The 15,955-nt window shown below is 37.3% G+C and overlaps 1 protein-coding gene across 1 annotated transcript in view; it reads right to left on the minus strand.

Moving 5' to 3' along the window:
• LRP2 (LDL receptor related protein 2) overlaps positions 1–15,718 on the minus strand; it is a 139,498-nt gene extending 123,780 nt beyond the window's left edge. The window contains exon 1 of the mRNA XM_019471867.1: positions 15,625–15,718. Within this exon, the coding sequence (XP_019327412.1) occupies positions 15,625–15,718 (94 nt within the window). The remainder of the gene's footprint in view (positions 1–15,624) is intronic.
• Between the last annotated feature and the right edge of the window lie 237 nt (positions 15,719–15,955).

A 15,955-nucleotide genomic window follows, 5' to 3' on the forward strand; every position in this document is an offset into this window, starting at 1 on the left:
TAACGACAGTGGCCAGATTGCGTTCTAGCTGGGCTTTTGCCTTTCTCATTTCTTCTCTGCACGACCTAACGAGATCCCTGTACTCTTCTTGAGTCGCCTGCCCCTTCTTCCACAAGCGGTAAACTCTCCTTTTTTTCCTGAGTCCCAGCAAAAGCTCCCTTTTCAGCCAGGCCGGTCGTCTTCCCCGCCCATTCTTCTTATGGCGTACGGGGACAGCCTGCTCCTGCGCCTTTAAGACTTCCTTCTTGAAGATCATCCAGCCTTCCTGGACCCCTTTGCCCTTCAGGACTGTCTCCCAAAGTCATATGGAACTCCAGCAGAAGAGAGAGAGGTTAATAGCTTCAGGCATTTCACAGCACAATGTTTAACCCACAGGGCTACAGCCTTCAATAGGAAGGCAGTCCATTACACCCTCTCAACCTCCTCTGTGCTTCATTTGCCGCAATATGTTTGTGTAGAAATATTTAGATTGAGAATTAAAGCTTAAATTCAATACTCTTGTATTAAAACCAGAATGTTATCTTCAGCTTATAATGGAAACCAATACTGCCTTACTCTCTGCCACTCTTTGCATTACTTTAGACTCCTTTCAGCTCCTCTATGAACAGTTCTAGTCTTTTCTAATTCTTTTCATACATTTTCTACCTGCCCATTCAACCTTGAAGTCCCTCATACTTTTAACTTTGACTACAAATCTTTTGAATTACATTTGTCATCCAGATTAAGGGCACCATGACTGTCTATTCTGACTATACAGGATAGGCCAAAAACCCTCATTCGTTCTTTCTTCCTCATGCTCACAATACCTCTGAGAACTGCTAACACCTCTTCAACAGTTAAGCTTGAATGAAAGATTTAAAGTAATGAAGAATATATTAAGCCCAGGGTAGACTGTACCACTCTCAAGCTGTCCACTCAAAAATGAAACTTACACTGCTGCAATTACTTTACACTTCAGGAATCATCTCTCTCAACATATTTTTTGCATTTAAAAGAGTAACGTTCTTCAAGGCAATATTTTTTCAACTGCACAGTTCCACCTTTAATACATCTGCAGTTTTTCAACAGATAAGTGCAAATGAACTGTACATTACAAGCCTCTTCCACATAAATTTTAATAGAAATAAGTGACAAGCTCTCTTTTCTCCCTTTCTGCCTTCCAACAATGGGTACTCTTTGTTCCAATTTGGCCCCCAAACAGAAGAGCCCACTCCAGTGGCCTCGCAGGTAGAAGAATCCTGGAGAATCACCTTCCATACACTTAGATGTCAGATTTTTGCCTAGCTTAATTCTATGTCAAACAGCCTGAGGTTTTGGAATGCTTAAGGAGGGGAAGCTAAATCTCTGGAAATTCCATCTCTGTTCCCCCACACTAATGAAGAAAGAAGTAAAACCCATAGTTCAGGAAAAACCTTTGCTTATTATTGTAAAATGCCCTGTGATACTGAAAAGTAGTATTCTGCTAGTAATTATAATAGGCAAATGAACAAAGATTATTTAAAATATAAAGAAAAATACAGTCTGATAAAATTACACTAAATTTCATATACCTTGAGACAATATTTAACTTTCAGTCTTTCTACACTCTGCAAACTCCATTACATTTAATACAAACTATTCAGATTAAAAAAAACACAGACCACAAGAGCATTTATAGGTATTACAGAAAGCAGTACAAGATCTTCAGTCTTCAAGACCGTGAAACACAGAACATCTTTTGTACCTACATGTCTCTAAACTAGATTATATTAGAGAAATAATTTTAACTGACAATATCAACACAAAGACAGTACAAATGTGAGTCTGCACCCACTTCACATGACTGCAAGTTCTCTGTATACAGATTGATAGGTGGACAGGGGACTAGTCAAGGGACAATCTGAAGCAGAAGAGCTGCAGTGCCAGAGAGAGAGTTACAGTGTTAATAGGGAAGTATAGGATTTCTATTACTGAATTATCATCCAATCGCATACTATAACAAGATTATTTTTAGTAAAATAGCATCTACAGACTCAGTAGTTGATCAAGGACTCTTGATCAGTGCCTTGCACTGTACAAACACTTAACAAAATGAAGGGTCACACCCTAGACAGTTCGCAGCATAAAGATGATAGGCACTTAAACTCACCTGGGTGCCCCAATGTCAACAAGCAAAGGCCAAATGGTGCCATTCTTCCCTTCACCAATGCGTATTCATATTCTACTGTTTCTCCAGTAGCACTCCAGGAAGTCACAGTACATGAGAGGCACACTGTTTTGCTGGTGTATTTATTAGACAGCACAAGAAACAAGGCACACACACCTTGATCCTTCCTATGAAGGGGCCTCCAACCTTCTACCAGTCAGTGTTGGAAGGATTCCTAGCCAGAGACTCCATCTCTAACTCTGGTGTGTTTAACAGTGATCAATGCACTACTCTTCACAAAAGTTGTCTACTCTGTTTTTGAGTTCATTTATTCTTCTGAATGCCAACAACATCATGTGATGCATGTGCAGAAGTACTTAGTTTATTTAATTTGATTGTTTTATTATGCACTCCCTAGCCCCCAAGCAAAGATGCAGACATTTTAGAAAATTTTCTGGTACACAAATCATACAGATTACTTCAGATTTCTTTACGGGAGGGGGGATGTGGAAATGATAAAGGACTGAACTTGAAGCAACAGATCTGGTTCTCCACTGACATGTTAACTGGACTAAGAGATTTGGCTCCCAAGTCCCAGTTGCACAGCTTCCTCAAAAATTAGAAAAAAAGTAGAAACCCATTGATGACAATAATAAAAAAGCCTTTGCTCCACCAAACAGCAGAAAATTATATTTCTAGCCCTTCTCCCTAAAAATCCACTCACATGTACAACTTTATATATTATTGGATTATAAATAGAACTGATGTCAGGAGGGTGAGAGGAATGAAAACAGAAGAGAAACTTAAGTTTAATCTTTGCTCATTTGTTTCTTTCTGTAAGCCTACCTGGATATGCAAAGTCTATTTCCATCTCAGATGAATGAGCTAGATACTCCATACTCACAGGAGAGGAAGTTTTGAGTAAATCACATCCTGAGTTCAGTGGAATGATGGGTATTAGAAGCTGTAATAAATGGATCTTGTCTGTCAGAGTAGAACCCAGTAACTACATTTTAAATTTTTACTCACTGATTTTTAATAAAAAGCACCTTAAAATTCAAGAACAAAAGTAAAAGTTTTGTCTTTCAGTATGGACTTAGAAATACCATGTTTCACTGCAGCAACAGAAGATTTTTGTGGTTTCCCTTTCAAAACCACTTGCCAAGTAGTAAAAAAAAAAACAAACCCAAACCAAAAAACAAAGGAAGTCTGGAGACAGTAAAATCTACATTATATTCTGTGCTTTGTGTCTGCATGCTCTTGCACATACAGACACTTGTCAACTAAAACCACTGTTAAAACTAAAGCATCAAATCTCATTTTAATAATGCTCTCATGCAAAATCTTTTAAAAAAATACTTAAAATTAGTGTATTCTATGTTAAACGATTTGTTTTCAGTTAATACAGTTATAAAAGGACTACAGATTCATTTCTGCTAATGCCTCAACATAAATCCAAGAATTAAAGAAATTCAGGATTTTAATCTACTGAAACTAAGCAGGAAAGCTTTCCTGCAAAGAAAAAAGGGTTCAAGTCTCCTGCAGACATCAAGTTCAAAGGAATGACACTGTAAATGCCTCCTAGCAACGTTAAAGATATTCATAATCCTCATCCTCCCTGCCTTACTTTAGCTTTATTAATTGAAAAAGCAATGAATGCAAACAGCCTGTTAAAAATAAAAATGGTTTATAAATTCATTTTTACCAAATCTATTCAATTTTATTTTTTCAAGTATAAGCCTGAACTAATAATAAAGAGAACAAGCTCCTAATTTTCTGATAAACCACATATGGACCTCTTAGAAAAAACTCTCAGTTTTAATTTTTTTTTTTCTTAAAGCTCTGGTATTCAGAACAAAATAACTATGGTTTCTACATTATCACTTTAAAACCAGCCATTCTGGAAGAACTAAAAAAAAATTAAGATATACAATAATTTAATATTATTCACACTAACCCTAAATGTAAAAAAAATGAACTTAGATTTAAAATCATGACAGTTTATTTATCATACATGCTTACAAACAGCACATATCCACACTATGTATCTTTACCATCATACAGTACTATAAGCAAATTAATAAAAATTAAGTTCCTTTATAATCTTGCTAGAACTCACACACTTTCTAAAAAGCAACAAATAAACTCTTACTATCTTCTTAGTCCTATTACAAGGCAGGAATAAGAAATAATCCTTTTAAGCAAGGGCTAATTCTAATAGACAGGAGGTGATACTCCTTTCTACTGATAAAGTGAATATTCTTTATATTGAACAGACCAGGTTCTTTCTTCCATTTAAGTCACTGTCAAATTTCTCATACTTCAGTGATAACTGAGAATCAGCCATTAATTTTTGTTGGACACTTTCTTTAACCCAACTGTATATAAAGTATTTTCCAAGGTGAGACTAATAAAAACTACTTGTACTCCTTTCTTAGAGAATTTAGTAAAGTATTATCTGTATGGCCAAACTCAAGAGAACCAGTATTTGCAGTACTGAAAGATTAGCCTTCACAATATAAAAATGTATTTCAAACACATTACATGTAAAGAACATGTTCTGCACTAAATTGAATAACCTCAACCAGTTGTCTTGACATTAGGTGTCTTAATCCACATAAATCAATTGCGATTCTGTTAGCTGGGTAAGCGAAGCAAGCACTGTGGATCTCTAAGGAAGCATAAATGTCTGAGCTCTCCTAAGCTTCTTTTTCATGAGCGGCACATTAAATATGCAAAAATCTGTTCTAATTGACCAAATGACATAAAGAGGAAGAAGAACAAGCAAACACAGTAGAAATAAAGACACCCCCAGTTACTCACAGAAGGAAGTATCCCAAGCATTTTCATAAGAATGAACCTTGCTAATGGCCCCAAGGCTGTTGTAGAATAACAATTGGGTAACAGACTGAGGCAGGGGGGGAATATGACAAAACGAGAAAAATCTTCAAGACTAGGAAGTATTTACAACTACACAGTGTGTGGAAAACGGAAAAAAAAAGTGCTTGAACAACTTAGAGAGAACATGTACAGTACATACTACTGAGAAAGTCCAATAGATGCAGTAGCAGACGATACAACAACCTTCTCAGGAAACTATTCTCATTTTGAGAGCTGTACTGTATTTTAAATAAGTTTTCCAACCAATGTGCTGTTTGGTCTCAAAATTAGACCCCATGCTGAGATGGTGAGCTGCATTCAATTCAGTCGTGCTCTCCTGAAAGCTGATGAGTCATTGTAGCACTAGGAATCAGCCTCAGTAAGAGCCTTCCAATCCAGTTTGTGACAGTGAAATTGTGTAATTTTTTATATTTCTTTTATGTATTATTGCTAGATTGAAAATTGCTATGCAACATGTAACACTTTGCCAAATCATAAACCTTACTGGAATACTATATCACAAGTTATTAAATGAAAAATGAAACTTGTCATGCAAAAAATAAACCACTTTCTCTTACAGATAATAAACACGATAAGCACATAAAGCAAAAGCTATTTCTCTCTTCACACCACAGAAGCCATATCTGTAACAAAATTCTTCACTACTTGAGTAGCACCATCATAACTAGTGGGACTCTAGATAAAAAAGACAATTTAAGCTGTGTCCCAAAGCTTCACAGGGTACTAGTCATCATTTTGCACTTCAAAAATAGTGACCGTTACTTGTTGCAAACTAAACGTGAGAACATTTTCAGAAAAGCGGAAAAACTGAAGTGTCAGTACAGAATAGATAGATCATATGCTACAAGCATCTAGTGTGCCTAGACAGACATTCTAATGCTACTTACTATTGCCCATGACATTAGGAAATACATATATTTCTTCGGATGCATTGACACTCATCACGTTTCTCCCTTATTCAGGAGTGACTCAATTTCAGCTAGCAGCTAACAGCTATGGCTTGTCACTCCTTATCAAGCTTCTTGAAAAGGAAATTCCATATGCGAAGGCAGGCCTGAGTAAAGAAAGGATCACCTGAACTGAAACAACAATGTTGTCAAAGTTGCATTTTGTGTGAGCACATTGATCTTAACAGACCTGAAGATGAACAATAAGAATTAAGTCATCCTTTGGCTATGTCATTTTTAAATGTGGTAAATTTCTTTAGAGTTTTCAGTTTAAAAAAATAATTTTAAAAAATCCTTTCACCCAAATAGGAATACTAATGAGTTTGTCAAATTAAAAAGACAAAGTGCTTGAATTCATCAGAAGAGGATAAATACAAGAATATCATCTCCCACTGAAACATTACCCTTCCTGTCAGCCCCAATGGAAGCATTTTACTCAGATCTCCTCTCACCAGCCAAACTCTACAACTGTCAGATTTACTCACCCATCTGGATTTTTTAAGGATGCTTGATTCTGCTGCTAATTCCCTTCATTGGTGGCTGCTAGGCATAATATTTTAAGTAATTCTTTAAATTACATTAGCTAGCTACTCTAAGTAGCATTCCAGGCACAGAAGTGAATAGCAGGGAAGAAGGGTCTCCTGCTCTAGCTTGTGTAGCTGGATAAGCCCTACACCTGCTGCACCCTTGGAAACACAAGAGCATGCAAGTACTGCATACTATGTACTTACATCCAGAAGCAAACACACAAAACCACAGGAAAGGCACATGTTGTCTCCCAAGTTTCACAGTGGTAGCACACAACTTATAAATTATAACATTGCTCACAGAACTACAGGCATTTGCCTACAGACGTGCAACCTTTAAATCGTAATCCCTTCCTCATAGCAATAGTTTCCATCAGTCTTTCAAAATGCCTGCTAGGAAGAAGATTGCAACCACACCTGGTATATTGCTGGCCACAGAGTATCTCCATACAGAATGTTTAATGACCAAGATTTTCCCTTAACAGGGTGATAATTTGGGTCTCTCTCTCTCCCTCTCTCCTACCTTATGAAATTTCTTGGGATTTAAGCCTCTGAGAATTCTTGACCCCTATTAGAAAAAATTAAATAGGCCAACAAGATAAAAAGTATTGCACATCTATTAAAAAAAAAAGTAATTGATTGCTAAAGTGTCTTTTCTTTAGGAAACCAAACAAAAACCAAAGAGGAATGGTTTCTGTTACTTAATAGGTGATAAAGTCTTAATATGGATAAAGTAATCCATCAAGGTTGGAGCTCTTACCTCACTCTTAATTAATTTAAATTTTGCTACTCATTATTTTATTGGATTTAACTATTTGTCTTTTAGTTTCTTTTTTCCTCAGACAAATCCAAGAGATACCCAAATTCCTAAAGGATTTAAAGTTCAGCTTTAAAGTTTTATTATTTTTTGTATTTTCACTGTAAGATAACCATTTTATAACGCACTCTGTGGCAGGCTTAATAAAGTTAAAAACTGAAAAACTAATAAAAGCTAGTTGTAACAGCATTTTTGCATTTCCGCTGTTAAATCGTCATTTTTTTCAATTGCCTACAGTTAGAACACAAATGCCACGACAGGATATCACTTCTGCAAGTGCCAAAGGAGACGGATTGTCGTTGTTGCCCTCTTTACTCAGGCAGAGCTCCCAGTGAAGCAGATGGCCGGCCTGCCTGAGCAAAAAGACAGGTCACAACTGAGCTATGTCTGAGGCTCTGTTCAGATTTCCTATTGGTTCAGCCAACAGAAATTTGTCAATGCTCAGATTAACAACTGAAGTAGATGCAGTTTAATTACTCCACTAAATACCTTTCATGCACTGCAGAGGTAACAAAAGGAATTTTAGTACTTTGCTACATTTACAGAATACTAGGAACAAAAATTCATTTTCAGTGAGGCTTTAAAGTGCATTCTGTGGCTGACTTCATACAGAAAAGTAAAAACTGCAAAGCTCATAAAAACAGCTCGCATATTCATACGGAAGACACCACAAAATTTGTCACTCATTTCAGACACAAACTGGAGCTCGTTTGTTTCACATGAAATGGTTTAAAAACCTATTAGACCTCGCAGTAGTAAAAGTTATTTTTATTAACACAGCTAGAAGGCCAACAAAAACTGCAGCAGCATTCCATGTACTTGGTTATCATCCAACTCATTTATTGCATAGCAGGTTGAGAATAGCCCTACAATCCTGCTCAAAAGTGAACACGTGAGCAGTCCCATTCAAGTCAAGCCATCTGTTTACACTAGACAACTTTACAAAAGGGTTTCCCGCAGTGCTAACACTGGTTCACTATAGCCCTGATGGGACCACTCTTGTAACTAGCATGCTAGGCAAGCATTTCCTATATGTTCTTAGCAGTAGCATTTAAGCAGTGGTTGCATGGCCAGCTGAGCCAACCCACTGACTTACCATAGGAAAAAGGGCTCTCTCTTTCTCTCCCTCTTTCCAGCTCCTCTCCTTCTCCCACTTGATGCCAAGGTTCACTTTATTTTCCAAACTCCAGTAACTACCAGACCTTTCTGCATGCTGTTCTAAATCACTAACCCACCAGGAAACCACCTAATTCCCTAGGCCTGGTTTAGTTTTCCTCCAGATTTGTAAGTGAAAGCAGCTCACAGAGAGGTCCGATGAGCAGCAGTCCTAGCACAAAGCAAGCAGCGAGAACTCAAGGCTGGCAGCAACATGGGAATGGGACACTGGAGGACAGAGGGAAGGAGAGTGGGGCCTCCTGCTTTCAGCAGCAGTGAACTGTTCAATTGGCTCATCGCTTCTCATGAAACTATACCCTTATTTGACAAGGTATGACTAAATGGGGTCTCCCACTGGTGTTGAATGATGGGAACTTTACATAGTAAACCTCCTTCTTCCGGGCAAACCTGCAGAGGATTACTGATATATGTATGTACTCCATTCCTGCAGGCCCTATACTTCATCAAACTAAACTCTCTGTGGTGTATTTATCTGAGTTGATAATGTGAACAATGGTTTGTGAAGATAAAAACCATACCTAGATTCTGAATATATCAGTGAATGTATCAGTTCCTGGGATATCTTGTGGACTATGCCTTTTATTTTTTTTTTTTTTTTTTTTTTTTTTTTTTTTTTTTTTTTTTTTTTTTTTTTTTTTTTTTTTTTTTTTTTTTTTTTTTTTTTTTTTTTTTTTTTTTTTTTTTTTTTTTTTTTTTTTTTTTTTTTTTTTTTTTTTTTTTTTTTTTTTTTTTTTTTTTTTTTTTTTTTTTTTTTTTTTTTTTTTTTTTTTTTTTTTTTTTTTTTTTTTTTTTTTTTTTTTTTTTTTTTTTTTTTTTTTTTTTTTTTTTTTTTTTTTAAAGAGGTGCCACAGAACACAACTAAAACCCCCATCCTTCTTGCTCCACAAAAGCATGAGCCTGCAATCCCCATCAAAGGGAGTCCCTATTGGAACGGACCCCCATTCTTCGACTCAACTCAGCAGGGTGTAGTATCATGACCTGCTTGTGCAAGAAAATAATTGGGCAGGCACACTGCTGCTGTAAACGGTGCCCTTTTGCTGAAGATCTGGCTTCTCGATTGTAAAACAAAGGCAACTTATTCATGTTAAAAGCATAAAATAGAACAGGTCATAAAAGTAGAACAATTTCAGTCAACTCTTATGTATCATTTCATTAATCCAAAACAAAACTTGTAACAGTGATCCTTAGATCTCTAATCCACTTTAAGCATTGCAAAACAAAGAAAACATTAAAAGCCTTGAAACCAGCAGTAAAAGCTTATGGAATCCGCTAAAGGCTATCCATTCCATTAAACACTTCTATGCTTACTCATTAAACTTCATTTTCTTAAACTGTTCTAAAAGTGTGCTGAGCTAAGGAAGCAAAAAGCAGTCAGTAAAATGAACATTATCATAAGAAAGTGGACTTCAAAATGGATCTCAAACAATAATAAGCTATTAAAAGAGATGTTTACTCTTCACTGAATCCTATTTTCTATCTCGTAGATCAGTACAACTCAGGGATAATTTCTTTGAAATTAATGGAGTTGCACTGGGTTGACTCAGAAGAAACCTTGTTATTCCTTCATCTAGAAACAGCTCAAGGTATCTTTAAGAATAAAGTATAATTATCAAATTATATAAAGAAGCACTTTAGTTTTAAATAATTTGAAAAAAGGCTCTGTCCTTTATTTGCCACGTTCAGTGTAAGCTATTAAAAAGAAGCTGACAAATTATCTGATTATCATTGCTAATTAGCCACAGTAGAATAAAAACATCAACTTCTCTTTAAATAGATGTCAACCTGTAGATCATTAATTAGAAGGGACCTTTAATGTTTTTCAACAATGACAACTTTTAGAAAGTGTAATTTCCTTTGAAAGATCCAAAGTGCTATATGGTTCCAGCGCTTTTTAAGCAGAGCTCTAAAAGAGGAGAAACAATTATAAACTCCTGCTTAAAAAAGTGATATTACAATGTGATTCAGAGTTACATATTTGTCTATCTGAAGAGTTTTCACAAGCTCTCAGATCTAAAAATAATTATTGCAGGAAGACTGAATGGCATTTGATCCAATATTCATAAAGATAAAATGAACTACCTCTACAATGTGCCTGTTTACTGCTCAATTAAAAATAAGAGTATTCAGATGGCAAAAAAAAATCTCAACAGAAGAACCTCCAGGTTCAGTGCTAAATAATGAGAAGTTAAAAAAAACCACCATTGGGCTTTGATCTGGCAATAATCTAACAGTGCAAGAAGGCATATGGAAGGGGAAAGGCTCCAAACAGTGTGATTGATTTCATGTCAATGCAGGAAGCCCAAAAGGAAAAGAATTAAAAGGCTTTAATGAAACTGCATTCTACCTTTCCCCCAAATGAATCTTTGCTCATTTCTTGCAAAACACATGGAAAGTAAATCCGGATTAAAGTAGGATTTCATTGCTCAAATTTCCAATCAGCTCAATATATGAAAGAAGGTTTTGGTTTGTCTTACAGGGAAATAGAAGCATCGCATACATCACACATTTATCTTAGTTGAGATCTCCTTAGATGCTCTGTCTCTATTTGTCTTGACTCCTGTAGCTTAATTATTTACTGTAATTCTAGCATTTGGCATAGAACCTAAATCCAAACAGGTGTCATCCAGTTACTGCTTTCAATTTTTAACTAAAATTCTGGGGTTTGTCCCATTCTTTCCTTTAGCTGATTACTTTGCAAATTCCTGATATGCTTTGCTGAACAGAATACAGAAAAAGAGTAAATTATTAAGAAAAATCAAGAGATGTACTAAAAGAGGGCTACTCATTAAAAAGAACCACACACACACACACAAAAAAAAGACTGTTAGTGCACAGAAATACCACTCATTAATTCAAATGTGAGAAGATTATAATGTGTTTCATTGCTGGGTATGTTTAAATTGTTAGCCCTTAGGAAATAAACTAGTTCAGAGCCAGGTAGATGGACACTCAGTGGGATTTTTGCTCCTGATTTTGTGCGAGTACATCTCCAAGAAAAACCAAGGAAATTATACCAGTGCAGGATTATGAAAACTGCAGCCCATAGGTCATGCACAATACCTACTGAATTGTACGTCAGGATTGCATTGGTATATTCATTTTCTTTGCCATCCTTTCTCCCTTCTCATTACTCCCAAATCCTCAGTCCCCCAAGGAAAGTCTCACTCAAGGTCTTCAAACACTAGGTCTTGGCAGGAGCGTAATCGTACAGACAGGCTTCTCTGTCAATTAAACGTGCACAGCGCTGTACAAGGGAGTATGAATACTGACTCTGGCCTGTCGCCTACAGCAACGTCAGTATACATCATCCTACAGACAGATTAAATACATTTGAGTGAAGGCAATGTCTAAAAAACAATGAATTATTAATTTGGAGACTGAACTATCACAATGCTTGATGGAAAAGCATGTTTCTCCGTGCCATTCTGGAAAGAGCTGCTGTAGCTCTTCTCTACTTAGTCTTACTGTACCTATTCATTACTGGCCTCACTTCATGCAAATTTTCATTGTGATTTCTGAGATATATCACACCATATAGATTCATTCCTAGAATAGCCTTCATTCTCAGACTAATAGAGACCTTATAATGGTAACAAATTTTAGTCATATTGGCTTGGGACGCATTTAAGCTGATGATTTATCATTGCAGAGATTCAGGATGTAAACCAAATTTGATGCACAAACTTTTGTGTTACAGCAAGTTTCCGCAGAAATCACGTTTTGCCAAGATGCGTACAGAATAGATAATCAGCTTTCTTAAAAAAATATTTTAAATTAAAAGTCTTCTGATCTTCAGATCAACAACAGAAACCTCAAAAAAATGTCAGTAAACTATGAGTTATTGAAAAGAGCAGCAAAAAATAAATACTAGAAATGAGCCTAGCTGTGATCTTCTGGCCTCTTAACTCAATATAGAATCCAAAAATTAAAAAAATTAGCATATGTGTAGAGAGAAAGACCATTAATGGAGATGCTTGCATTTCCAGCTGCATTTCCCAGAATTCAAAAGTTTACACGAATGTTATGATTATCAGCAACGAAAATATACAGCCTGGCTAAGCAATCATTGATCTCATACAATTCACAGAAATGTGAATCTGTCATCTTTGATTTCATACATGGTGTGCTAAAGAAATAAAAAGACGCTCAGAAGTATCCACCAGAAAGAGGGGGGAAGGAAACAGCAATTTAAACATTGTAAACTACACAATACAGTGAAATCCTGGCCTTTACATAGCAATTTGGTACTGTGCAATAAATTGCAGAGAAGCCAGAATTTCAGTGTAAATACATGCAAGTCTGAAAAAAGATGATACTGGCATTGTTTTGTAACTTGCACTAATTTAACAGAATTGGTGACAAAAATCAATACCAATGTCATTTACTAAATAATTCATATTATTTTAATACAAATACATTTATTTTCTGGAAGATTTACATCATCTCTGTTGAAAGCAGGTCATCAAAACCTAAGGGACACCAAAAAGCAATGAAAGAAATTTAAGTGATCTGAAATATATAGGTTATAGAAATATTACCTATAGTAGATTTGTGAAGAATGTTCTTAATACTTTGTGTCTAGAAAGAAGGGTTCTTTTTTATAAAGAAAAGCAGGTTTCTATGAATGATTTATATTTTATATATACAAATGATTTTATGAAGAAACTAAACAGTTCCTCTGATGCAACCATTAAGAACAGAAAAAATTCAAATGCTCTCAGGTGCTAAATCCTCATCAAAAAAAGTACAGCAGGCCTTCCATGTTAGATAAGGTGAGCCCGATAACAGATACTACGTGGAATATTGCACGAGTATGTAGATCTGGTATGCTTTGCAGTAACATTAAAGAACTCATTGTTCAAATGTGAAGTTGCCCTAGTGATCTCATTTGCCCTCTGCAAAACTGCTGAGAGTACAACATTCATCCAGTGTCTCTAGTTTATGACTATGAGCGTGAAGCACTGAGCTTCCTCAAAACAAACATTAACGTTAGTCCCGTGATGCTCCTTCTTGACACTACCTTCATTTAGGTAGTTTTTTAGATTCCTACTGCAATTTTTTCTGGTAACAGTTACCCCACAGGCAACAAGGCTTATAGAGTAAAGGTTGCAGAACCAGGCCCTGTACTACTGGCAATTACAAGAGGGAGTATTTTTATTCAGTTTATAAATTGTATGTTTAATTCCAGTAAATCCAGAATTAGATATATCAAGGAAGAATCATGATACTATCATTTGAGCAAGTGCTCAGGAGAAACTACTTCTAGAAACATCGAGCTTATACGGGGAACACTCAGGTATTGCCAACAAAAACCTTCAAAAACATCATGGAAACACCTTTGAAAATATTGAGGATTAGGCAAGATAATATGATTTTCACCATTTTCCTTCTGAGCCTTTGAATCACTTTCATGATTCTGTTAATTTTTTTTTTAAATGACAGTCTGACATGATCTCTCAAGGAGCTGGAACTTAAGGATACCAAATATTTCACAATAATAATCACAGTGTGGCCAAGATTGCTATCCAGAGGTTTTACTAGTATCGGTTACCTGTTACTAAAACTATATTGTTTCATTTGCACAGTTATTCTACTCTGGTGGGGAGGGAGGGGGGCAGGACACCATCAATGTAAAAACTGCCTACGGATGCTAGTTCAAAGCTTCCCACTGCTTATCCTGTCATGGCATTTACCAGACACGTCCTGAACAGTCAAAAGTAGCTGTAGAGCAAAGAAACTTTTAGATCAGCACTGCAGCTTCCATTCTATCCAATGTAAAATAATAGTGCATTGGATTAACTCTGCCCAGTGTGACCTCCTTGGCTAGAGCTTTTGCAGGTCTCCTGCTGCACATTAGCTATCTCCTATTTCCCTGCTCGTAAGTGGAAGCTGCTAGCAGCAGTTGCTGTATAATTACTTACTTGATTCTGTCTAAGGAGCTTAAACTAAGAGTTGAGCAAAGAAAGCAGATTAACAATTTGAACGCACACGTAATACACAGACACAACCAGCAGGACTGCCAAGTCAATACATGGGGCCGAGGAAATGCACTTCAGCCACTCTCGCTCCAACAAGACAGGCTTCATTTTCACTGCAGGGCAATTAAACTGCGTGAAGAGAGGAAGACAGGACGAGATGGGCTGCAGTCACAGGCTGGGGAGAGGACTGGAGACACGGCTACTCCATCCCTAGCAGCCAGATTAGTACCAGAGGAGCGGCACGCAGCCTGCTCTGCCCGTCACATGCTCCCAGGTGTCGCCTAGCAACAGCAAAGCCCAGAGAAAAAGTTCTCCCTCTCTTAACTTCAAATCTGCGTCTGAGACCGACTAAGGGGAGCTTATTGTGCTCCAGACTAAGCATCTGTTTCTTTCTTATAGCCTTCTGTAAATGACTGCATATACCACACGTATGCAAGCCTGTCCACGCATAAAGCCCCCCCACAGGCACAACCTGCCTATGTGCAAGTGCCGCAGCCTGTGCGCTTCTCATCAAAAACAACTCTAGGTACAATTTTAGTGGTCACCAAACCTGCTCTCGGAATGCAGGTGAACTCTGCTCTGCAAAACCACCCACACTTCAGCAACAAAAAGGGCACAAAGATCACAAGGAAAAAATGCAAAAACTCTGGGGTGATTTTTTTTTTTTTTTTAACCTTATCCACAGAGCCAGTAAGCAGTACTCATCTCAGGAAAAGCTGCCCACTTGCATCTCTGTAAAACTGTGAGTTTAGACTGTGCAATTGCAAAGTCTGAGCTGTCCCTCCAAATTTAGCAACATTTGTGTGTTGCTGTCTTGTACAACCAGAAAAAAGTTTGTACAAACAAGAAAAACAACCAGAAAAAACATCCTGGGATAATTTAAAACCAAGATGAAGTGAAGCTAAACAGCCGGAGGTGTTTATAGTGTTTTTTAAGGCGCTACTTCCTTTTACACAACAGAAATCGATCATCAAATGACTCCTGGAAAGAGCCAACTGTCTCCCCTAGCTATTAGAAAGAACTCCTTGAATCGGCTCCCGTTAACCCTCTACTTTCATGCACTTTGGTCTTTTTCTCATAGAAGTCCCCAGAACAGGGATGTGCTCCTTGCAGTGCAAGCCCCATTCCGGAGAGGCTGGAGCATAGCGCTTACCTTGGCAACTGCCCTGCATTATGCATGCAGTGAATAATACGAGCAGTTTGCAAGCAGTTGCTGCTCTTCCATCGATCCGATGGTGAGGTCCCATCTGGGCTGGGATGCTCCAGCTCCCTCAGAAGCTGGCTCCTCGACTCCGGGGTGCTGATCTGCACAGCAGCAGCACAAGGAGCCTGGTGTCTTTTTCTTATCCCGCTAGTTGCAGAAGAAAGGCGTGTTCGCCTGTTGAGACATCGCGTTTTCTATAAACTCCCACCCGCCAGACATTGCATAAAGCTCTTTATACCCGGCAGCCCCGGAACTAGCATGAGGGAATCAGGCACTGCTC

Source organism: Aptenodytes forsteri, unplaced genomic scaffold (genome assembly GCF_000699145.1).
Source record: "Aptenodytes forsteri isolate BGI_AS27 unplaced genomic scaffold, ASM69914v1 Scaffold257, whole genome shotgun sequence".
Lineage (NCBI taxonomy): Eukaryota > Metazoa > Chordata > Aves > Sphenisciformes > Spheniscidae > Aptenodytes > Aptenodytes forsteri.